This window comes from Elaeis guineensis, chromosome 2 (genome assembly GCF_000442705.2).
Source record: "Elaeis guineensis isolate ETL-2024a chromosome 2, EG11, whole genome shotgun sequence".
NCBI classification, from domain to species: Eukaryota; Viridiplantae; Streptophyta; class Magnoliopsida; order Arecales; family Arecaceae; genus Elaeis; species Elaeis guineensis.
The window spans coordinates 125,651,921-125,661,617 of record NC_025994.2 but is presented as its reverse complement, the minus strand read 5'-3'; the positions used below and the strand labels follow the sequence as shown (position 1 = coordinate 125,661,617).

General features: G+C 39.5%; 2 protein-coding genes across 3 annotated transcripts; one reads left to right on the top strand and one right to left on the bottom strand.

The window, feature by feature from the left end:
- The first annotated feature begins 1,439 nt into the window (after window positions 1–1,439).
- LOC105049115 (putative pentatricopeptide repeat-containing protein At5g09950) lies at window positions 1,440–6,012 on the top strand. Of its 2 annotated transcripts, XM_073251004.1 has the most exons (3): window positions 1,440–5,236; window positions 5,328–5,393; window positions 5,488–6,012. In XM_073251004.1, the coding sequence occupies exon 1, from the start codon at window positions 1,513–1,515 to the stop codon at window positions 4,732–4,734; it is 3,222 nt and encodes a 1,073-aa protein (XP_073107105.1). In that variant the 5' UTR covers window positions 1,440–1,512; the 3' UTR covers window positions 4,735–5,236; window positions 5,328–5,393; window positions 5,488–6,012. The 2 variants fall into 2 exon arrangements, with proteins under 2 accessions (XP_073107105.1, XP_073107106.1); XM_073251005.1 differs by lacking the exon at window positions 5,488–6,012 and having other exon boundaries at window positions 1,440–4,955; window positions 5,093–5,337.
- A 2,094-nt stretch (window positions 6,013–8,106) lies between these two features.
- LOC105049232 (light-harvesting complex-like protein OHP2, chloroplastic) lies at window positions 8,107–9,403 on the bottom strand. The gene is made up of 2 exons (XM_010928850.3): window positions 8,947–9,403; window positions 8,107–8,350 (listed from the first exon to the last, which is right to left on the bottom strand). Exons 1-2 carry the CDS (start codon window positions 9,333–9,335, stop codon window positions 8,236–8,238), a joined length of 504 nt encoding a protein of 167 aa, XP_010927152.1. The 5' UTR covers window positions 9,336–9,403; the 3' UTR covers window positions 8,107–8,235.
- Window positions 9,404–9,697: the final 294 nt, after the last annotated feature.

Here is a 9,697-nt window from a genome sequence, read left to right as displayed (position 1 = left end):
CGCAACAAAGACGTAGGCCAGAATTAGAGTTCGTGGCTTAATGGAGCTGGCCATCTGATATGATCTTCTTAAGGGGGCAGTAATAGAACCAATAGAAGATGGTGGGTGATCAAAGAAGCCAAACCTTGGCAAATGACGAAGAGGTGTATTTAATCGTTAAGTATGAGTTTGATGGAGAGGCCAACGTATGTGCATGGATACTTATAGGCAAAGGGAAGATGATCAAACATGCATGGTTGTCATGTATCATGAACACGTCGCATCTGACAACATCACTCCTACACGCTACGCATCCTCCGGTCGAGGCAGATAGTGTACTTATAAAATTGAGTTGACGGCCCACCGGTTTTGACCGTTTTGTTCATATTCCGTAGACTTTAGCGTAAAGTCCAAGTCCATGCCGTCCAACGTATACCATACGAGTCGGTATTTAAACATGAACGCGTTTCTTGAGGTTCGCCACCTACAAAGAAATAAGCTCAAATGAATAAAAAAACGAGGGAGATCGGTTTAGCCTGTAAAACCTTTGGATCATAACAAGAAGAGCTTGACTGACTCAAGAGTCAATAACTAAGAACGGAAACCTACAAATAGAGAAGGCGGAAATGTACAACGAAGCGGAATGTTACGGTAACTTGTGAAGACAATGCGGCTTGAAAGTTGGTACATTCAAGGAAAGTTGCGATGACTAAACATGGACTCGAGCATCTCAGCTCAAAAATTAGAAAATGTTTACTTTTTCTATTATTATTACAACACTTCTCCTTAATTTCCCGCTGTTGAATCTTTCTTTGACACAGTTGACGAAGTCCTAAAAGAAAAATCGTTTCTATTTAGTGCTAGCACATCATGGATTTGAAGGGTAGTTTGGATCCTATAGGAACGTGATTTGTGAAGATCCCAACTCACAAGTCACAAGCCAATCTATTTGTGCCATAAAAAGGAATTCCTCACTAATAGATGGATGAAGATAATATTCTTCATTTTTAGGTATAGCAAAATCTAGGTAGATTTTAGTTGGAAAAAATGATGCCGATTTCTCTATTATAAAAAATGTTATGGGGCAGTAAGGCCCAGATCAACGACCCCGCCCCCCAAACCACCCACCTTTTCTCTCCGCCGGCGGATACCGGTGCTTGGTCATGGCTAGGAGTGCAATTGGGCCGGCCCGTAGGCCAACTTTTCATTGCTCTGTTAGCCTTTTGGGCCAACCCATGGATATTTTTTCAAGCCCGAGTGCTTGGTCAAACGCCGGGCCTATAAACTTCTATGCCAAACAGGTCTGGTTATTAATGGCTTATTAATAATATATTGATGAAAGAAAAAAAATTTTGAAAGGACAAATTATTAATGAATTTTAAAATAAATAATATAATTAAAAAAAAAAATAATCACATCGCCTATCTTAGGATTTCTCTTTACGTCCTCAGAGCCTTAAAAAAAAAAAAAAAAAAAAAATGGAAGCCAAATGCCCGCCAAGCCAAGCTTCTCACACTCACAGCTCTCTGTATCATGAGTCGCCGCTTCCCGCAATTTGTTCCCACCAGATTCCACCTTCACACCTCTTCAAACTCCAATTTCTCCTCTTCTCCTCGTCTCCTTCCCAAAGAGCCAAGAATCCCTAAATCCCGACTCTCAACCCCGATTCCACTAGAGAAACTGTTAGCAGAGCACCGAAGATCTCGCGGCCAATCCCCTAACCATGTTGCCGCGGAAATCTCATCTCAAGAATCCAATCGGGAGCTTGATTCCGCTTACCACGACCTCGTGTGCCGTTACAAGGGTTCTCGTAACCCTCACGATGTCGCAAGCCTCCACCTTGAGCTAATTAAGAAGGGGTTCGTCGGGGATTTGTTTTTGTCCAACAATCTGATCAACCTCTATGCTAAAGCAGGCAATCTGGCATGCGCTTATCAAGTATTTGATGATATGCCGGAAAAGAATGCGGTTTCTTGGACTTGCCTGATTGCTGGGCACACGCGGCATGGGCTTCCCGACGAGGCTTGCTATATATTCCGGTTGATGATTTTAAATGGTTTTGAGCCCACTCAGTTCACCTTTGGAAGTGCTCTCCGGGCATGCCAGGATTTTGGTCCCGATCGCCTAAGTCTTGGAACCCAGATTCATGGGCTGCTTTCTAAAACCCAGCACTCATTGGATACTGTGGTGTGCAATGCGCTGATGTCCATGTATGGAAGTTGTTGTTTGGGTTATGCATTCTATGCTCAGCAAGTGTTTGATAGTATACCAATCAAGAATTCCATAACGTGGAACTGCATCATTTCCGTGCACTCTAATAAAGGGGATGCGATGGCTGCCTTTAAGCTCTTTTCAGATATGCAAATGGGAAGTTCTGGGTTTGATTCCAAACCCAATGAGTATACCTATGGCAGCTTGATATCCATGACATACTCTTCCTCATGTGGTATGTGCCTTCTTGAGCAAATGCTTGCAAGAGTGTCCAAGTCCGGGTTTTTGAGTGATCTCTACGTGGGTAGTGCTCTGGTTAGCGCATTTGCTCGATTCGGGTTGCTTGATAGAGCTAAAAAGATCTTTCTACAAATGGATGAGAAGAATGCTGTATCTATGAATGGGTTGATGGTGGGCCTAGTAAAGCAGAATCTTGGACAAGAAGCAGTGGACGTTTTCAGAGAAACAAGGAATTTGGTCATGATAAATTATGACTCTTATGTGGTTCTGATGAGTGCACTTGCTGAGTTTTCAGTACTGGAAGAAGGGAGAAGAAAGGGGAGGGAGGTTCATGGACTTGTGGTTAGAGCTGGTCTTATGGACTCTAAGGTTGCGATTGGGAATGGCTTACTTAACATGTATGCAAAATGTGGTGCCATTGATGAAGCTTGTAGAGTCTTCAAGCTCATGACAATGAAAGATCAGGTCTCATGGAATACAATGATCTCTGGCCTTGATCAGAATGGTTATTTTGAAAAGGCTCTGATGAGCTTCCTAATGATGCTACGTAATGGTATTATGCCATCGAATTATGCAATAATCAGTGCTTTGAGTTCATGTGCAAGCCTGCGAGTTTTAAGTGCAGGTGTGCAACTGCATTGTGATGGCATCAAACTTGGATTTGATTTGGATGTTTCTGTTTCAAATTCACTTCTTGCTATGTATGGAGAATGCGGTGCTTTGTCTGAGTGCTGGAGAGTTTTTAGTTATATGCCTGACTATGATCAGATTTCATGGAATTCCATGATTGGGGCATTAGCCAGTTCTGAGGCATCTCTACAGGAATCTATAGGGGTCTTCTTAGATATGATGCGAAATGGATGGAAACCAAACAGAGTGACATTCATGAATATTTTTGCCGTTCTATCTCCACTTTCAGTTCTTGAGTTAGGTAGGCAAGTTCATGCTCTAGTCCTGAAACATGGAGTGTCAGAGGACAGTGCTGTGGAAAATGCCCTTCTGTCTTGTTATGCTAAGTCTGGAGAGATCGATGACTGTGAGCGTCTCTTTTTTAAAATGTCTGATAGGAGGGATGACGTATCATGGAATTCTATGGTTGCAGGATATGTTCAAAATGGACTTCTGCAAAAGGCCATGGACTTTGTTTGGTTCATGATTCATAGTGGCCAGCAGATGGACTGCTTCACGTTGGCAACAGTTCTGAGTGCATGTGCCTCTGTAGCAGCACTAGAGCGTGGGTTGGAAATTCATGCCTTTGGAGTTAGGTGTTATTTGGTATCTGATGTTGTAGTGGAGAGTGCACTTGTTGATATGTATTCCAAGTGTGGAAGAGTAGACTATGCCTCGAGGGTCTTCAGGTTCATGAGTTTGAGAAATGAATTTTCATGGAATTCAATGATTTCAGCTTATGCCCGACATGGGCTTGGTGAGGAGGCTCTGGAGGTCTTCAAAGAAATGCAATGCAGGAATCAACGACCGGATCATGTCACCTATGTTGGGGTTTTATCCGCCTGTAGTCATGCTGGGTTAGTGGAGGAAGGTTTAAAATACTTCGAATCTATGGGTGACTATGGTTTAGTACCACGGATGGAGCACTATTCTTGTATGATCGATCTTTTGGGACGAGCAGGTAAGCTTGATAAGGTGGAAGAGTTCGTGAAAGGAATGCCAATGAGTCCCAATGTTCTGATATGGAGGACAGTTTTAGTTGCTTGTCGTCAATCAAAAGATGATACAAAGACAGAGTTAGCAAAACTAGCATCAAAAATGCTAGTGGAATTAGAACCTCAAAATCCAGTTAATTATGTACTTACTTCTAATTTCTATGCATCCAAAGGGAGATGGGAAGATGTAGCAAAAGCACGCGCTGCTATGCAAAGGGTGACAGTGAAGAAAGAAGCTGGTTGCAGCTGGGTCACCTTTAGGGATGGAGTTCATGTTTTTGTAGCTGGAGACAGATCACACCCAAACACAGAAGAAATCTATGCCAAACTACGTGTTCTGAATCAAAAGATGAGAGATGCAGGTTATGTTCCTCAGACAGAATTCGCTTTATATGATCTTGACATGGAGAACAAAGAAGAGTTGTTAAGCCATCATAGTGAGAAACTTGCTGTGGCGTTTGTTCTTACCCGCTCTTCAGGAACACCCATACGTATCATGAAGAACCTTCGGGTTTGTGGGGATTGCCACTCAGCATTTAGATATATTTCTAAGATTGCTGGACGAGAAATAATTCTACGTGATTCTAATAGATTTCATCATTTTGTGGATGGGAAATGTTCATGCGGGGATTACTGGTGACAGGACCTACTATTCTCTTAAGTACAAGCTCCTAGGAGTTCTTTTGCCTGGTCTTCCAAATAGATCTGAAAAGTAATGTGGATGCTCAAATGGAAAAGTGAGTTTTTAGGGTGCATTAAGCTGCTTGAGGAAATATTAAGCAGCCACATCTGATTGTCGCAAGGCCAAGAAAGAGCAAGACTGTCTGAAATCAAATGTTAAGCAGCGGAAGATGGCTGCCGGTTAAGTGCCCCATTAATTTCCAATTAATTTTACCATGTCTTAAAAATGGAACGATCGTGCATCACATTGGCAATAGTTGCAATAATAAAAATTTGAAAGATTTCTTCGGTTTTCTCAAAAAAGATTTCTTCTACAGGACTATAAAGATAGTGGTCAAGACAAAGAAACCTGCTTAAAATAGAGAGTTCAAACAGATAAATTCGCAGCTATAGATGCCGAATGCCAGCCCTCATGCATGGAACAAATGTCTTCGGATGACACATTCAATTAAATGATTCTGGTACACTTTCTGAATAATGTGCATGTCATGTGATGGTTTATTATCCTGAGCTCAGGCTCATTTCATCTGTGAAAGAAATCATTTTATGCAGTGAGCAAGGAATGATAACATGTGGTCTAAATGAGGATGATCTCATGCAGAACTAACACAGGAAAATGTAGCAACTTGCACTTATTCTAACTTCCTATTTATAGGCACAATAGATGCAAGGTATAAATGATTTATATATGAAATTTCTTTTCTTTATGCAGCTGGGACAGGATGCGATTTGGCTGTTAGGTTGCTAACAAATTATGCAATGAGTTTGGATTTCTGTCAATAGCAAGAGATCCTTTTCTTTGGTTTGGTATTTTACTCCTGGATTGGAACTTCATCATCCTCTACTCAAATTATGAAGTCAAATCTGTTATACTCTAAGTATCTTCTCTCCCTGTACTTGGCCTAATAAATTTTCTAACTGGTATCTACTGCATGCTATTTTTTTGGCTGAAATATGTATAGATTTTTCATGCTTATGACAACAATGATACCAACAACCAAGTGCCGCTCCATCAAGGCGAGGTCTTTTGTCACCTAGAGCAAACATAATTTTATCTCTCTTTTTGACAGTGCTTAATTCAGATCAGATTGGCTTTTCCTATGATTTGCTATCTTGATTTATGATCGGTGGAAACAATTGTGCATGCACAATTTTATCATTAGGAATATTCGTCATCATTAGATAGTTGGAATTTTCTTTTTCAAACCAACTTACGTGACAACAGCTTGTTTTACTAAGAGACTGATAATGTAAGATAGGACACATGATGATATGGTCCTGTTTAGCATTGTGGGTAATAATTTTTTTTCGATAGAGTTTTGGGCAGTAGAGTTTTCATTAAAAGAGCTTTTAATAAAGAGCTGTTTACTATTTGGCAACTATTTTTCTGAAGTGGTGTGGAATTTCAACAAATGTTTGGTAATCAAATTGAGAGAGTGCTTTCGGTATCATGAAATAAAAACAAAAGACATTGTATAGTGCTTTCAATTATCAAATTATTTTACTATTGAAACTATTATTATAAAGTTTTCTTATTATAATTATTTTTTTAATATTTAACCTAAATAATATAATAAATAATAAATTTTATATTTATTAGAGAATTTCTAAAAGAGCATACTCTTATATGAGCATATAATAACAATCATTCTCAAATGGGTTCACATAAGCAGCGAGAACATGTTTCGAAGTGAAATGGACTCTGCATCTTCCATGAACCAGGATTTCCTCTCTGAATGCAACAGGATCTGGTTATATAGTGGTTGAGAGAGTTGCTTAAATATGACCTTTGTAAGGCTAAGATAGGAGGCTCATCTTTTTATCTTATAGCAGATAACTGAGCTGCTTCAATTGATCAAATTGAACAGAGTCCCTGAACTTATCGCAAAAATTATTCTTTGTAGCAGGAACAGGAACTACACAGAGAAAATGCCCTTTATTTCCTACTAATACTTAAGTTCATCAATGCTGCAAATGGAATTCAAAGTTGAATTATATAGGGATTTTTTTATTGTAGATCATCTAAACAAACAAGCGTTACGCAGTTTTATTTGGTTACAGGGATGCCCATACACCAGCGTGTGATTTGAACCTATTCGTGCAAAATGTATCTGGTTAAATGAAATTATACTGCCGCATTCCTTCCAGTTGCACGTAAAAAAAAGTTTATTGCTTTAGTAGTATTTATACCATTACATTTTTGTTCCCCTATAGATGAACCCCATTTATTAAAACCATGTGTCAATTCTTAAACCTAAGGCTAGTTAATAAAACGTTCTGCACTCATCCTTGAAGTCAACAAAAAGGTTCTAGTAGCATTTGTACCATTGCATTTTGTTATGACATTAATGAACTCCCCAGTAACTGTAAAACTATACTTCAGCTCTAAATCTAATAGATATGAAGGTTAGCAAAAGGTTCTGTAGTTTATGGAGTTTCAGTTCCAAAGGCAACAACAGAGCAGCTAAGAAAGTTTACTGCTCTTTGCATCCAGGTAACGTGCACAAACCGGGTGTGGTTGATTTTTTTTACAAGTTCATCGTCGGTACGATCTCCTCTGGATTAAACAAACACATTTCAGCATACCGTCTTCATTAACATTTGTTTTGGCTGACATACGCACAGATACTCATCCCAGTTATCAACATTTGAATCTCCTCTAGAAACAATGCCCAGACCAACAAGTTTAAGATTATCCTTGCTACCATCTGCTTTATTAAAAGCACATATATATGAACAATACAAGACATGCTTCTTAGAAAGCATTGCACAGTTTACTTCTTTTGCTAACTTCAGTTCATCATCATGATCTAATATAATGGGAAAAAGAACGAGCACAAAGCAACCCCTGCCATGTTTGGTTGCTCTGTTATTTGCAATGCACCGGGTCCTTCACTGAGTCCATGAACTCCATCAACAAAGAATAAGGACTCCATTCCACCTGTCTGAAATTTTTTGGATACAATTGTAACATAAAGATTCTTCTCAGGAACTTGTTAATTACAATGGTGTTAGCTATGCAGCAACATGACAAAATTATAAGTAATCGGCTGCCCCTTTTTTCTTGGTATCATGCTCAGAAAATTACAACTTCAATATCCTTAACCTTCTGTATTTCAATCCACCATGTGATCTTTGCTTTTCAATGAAGGTAATAAAACAGAAAACTATCTGATAATAATTTATAAATGCCATGTGATCTTCGGGAGAATGTATTTGTAGCTTTCCTGTGACAATTGCAAGCATAAAAAACTTCACTTTTGTAAATTTAGATATTGTTATGAAGCTAGTTAGATACAAACAAGCATCCTTTCCATGAACAAAGAAAGAGTAATGAAACTTCACGTTCTTATAATTCAACTGAACAGTAAAAATTCAATATATGATACCCTAGGCAATTCAAGGAAGCAACATTGAATGGGACTGATTCAACTTATGCATAATCAGATGCTGATAAGTATCATTCCAGGTCCACAATCCCAAAATTGGAGAGAAGGATCTTTAGCTGTTGAACAAAATCTGAGCCTGTCGCATACTCTGTTAGCAACCCAACTGCAAACCCAAACATCGCCCACCTGGGCAATCATCAAACAGATATTCAAATATGCAAATCTCTCCTTGTTAGAATTCAGAGGAAAATTTCAAGGCAGTTCGACGACCAATTATGAACACTGGATGACGATATTTAGCATCTCCTTCTTTTCCTTAATAATTGTAGAGTGGTTGGGCTTTATTAAAGAACAAAAACGGAAATAAGCAATAAAAGCCAAGTTCAGATAAAAGACACTAAAGGGCTATCATATAAATCCAATCTTCTCCAATTTATGTTTCGCAGGACTCACCATTCCATCAACAAATTCTTGAATTCTGAGCAGACAGTAGATGGGTCTAAATGGATATTTGAAAAGCAAAAACTTACCCATCTAATCATCAGTGAATTGCTGCAAGATCAGATTACGTACAGATAAATAATCAAATATGTATTTTTTACATAAAAAATAGGAAAGTAAAGCAATTTGATTATTTACATAAAGATAACCTGCCATCCATCGGATCCCAGTGTTCTGACAGAATAGAAAGCGCACCCAAAGGCAAATACTAAATTTATAAAAAGTAGTCCTTTTTCCTTCTGCGTAATATATTTGGTTTCAAATCAAAGCCACCCAATTACCTGCCATTTATGATCTCGTTTTTGCCCATGAAGCCAAAGAAGGGGCCCTGATCTGCCTCCTCGAGCTTCTTCTGCTTAAAATACTCCTGCAGCTCCTTGGCCACCCGCCTCTGGTACTCTAAAGTCACCACATCCTTCGTCGGCACGGCCGATTCCGCTGGCTTGGGAGGAGAGTCGGATGGAGGAGGAGTGGGAGAGAGGGATGGAGGAGGAGAAAGAGGGGGAGAGGGAGGAGGAGGAGTGGATAGAGAAGGAGCTGCAGGTCTCCTCAGAGGGCCCTCAGCTTTAGAACTCCTAATAATGGTGGATGGTTTTAAAGAGAACCTACATGGATGAGAAGGAGGAGGGATCTTGATCTTTATGGAAGGGATGGAAGGAGCTACAGACATCTCTGCTTCCTCTGGTTCTTGTTCTCGCGTTTCTTTGGGAACAACAGTGGTGGAAAACGAACGGAGGAAAGAAAAGAAAAGAAAAGAAAAGAAAAAAGAGTTTAAATCCGGTGGGTGTGGATAAGATGCGGCCAAGTTTTCCAAGGAGGCTCTGAGAATTGGGTTAAGGTGTCCGATTCAGGTCTTGCCAACTGCAATTTTTTTTTTTGGTAAGTCTGCTAACTGCTTTGCTATTTAGTTTAATAATAACAAGCTCAAAAAATATTGTGACTGGAGATTCCCTCCATTCGGGCCAGATTGACTCAAGTAGTGTTTAGTTGGGAGATGGCCATTGAACTATTACGCGGAACATGTTCGTTTTT

Bases quoted from the DNA above. Each gene is read 5' to 3' on its own strand.
- LOC105049115 (XM_073251004.1), top strand. From the start codon at position 1,513: ATGAGTCGCCGCTTCCCGCAATTTGTTCCCACCAGATTCCACCTTCAC.
- LOC105049232 (XM_010928850.3), bottom strand. From the start codon at position 9,335: ATGTCTGTAGCTCCTTCCATCCCTTCCATAAAGATCAAGATCCCTCCT. The intron at 8,351-8,946 runs GTAATTGGGTGG...ATGATTGCCCAG, and splicing joins AACGAGATCATAAATGGCAG to GTGGGCGATGTTTGGGTTTG.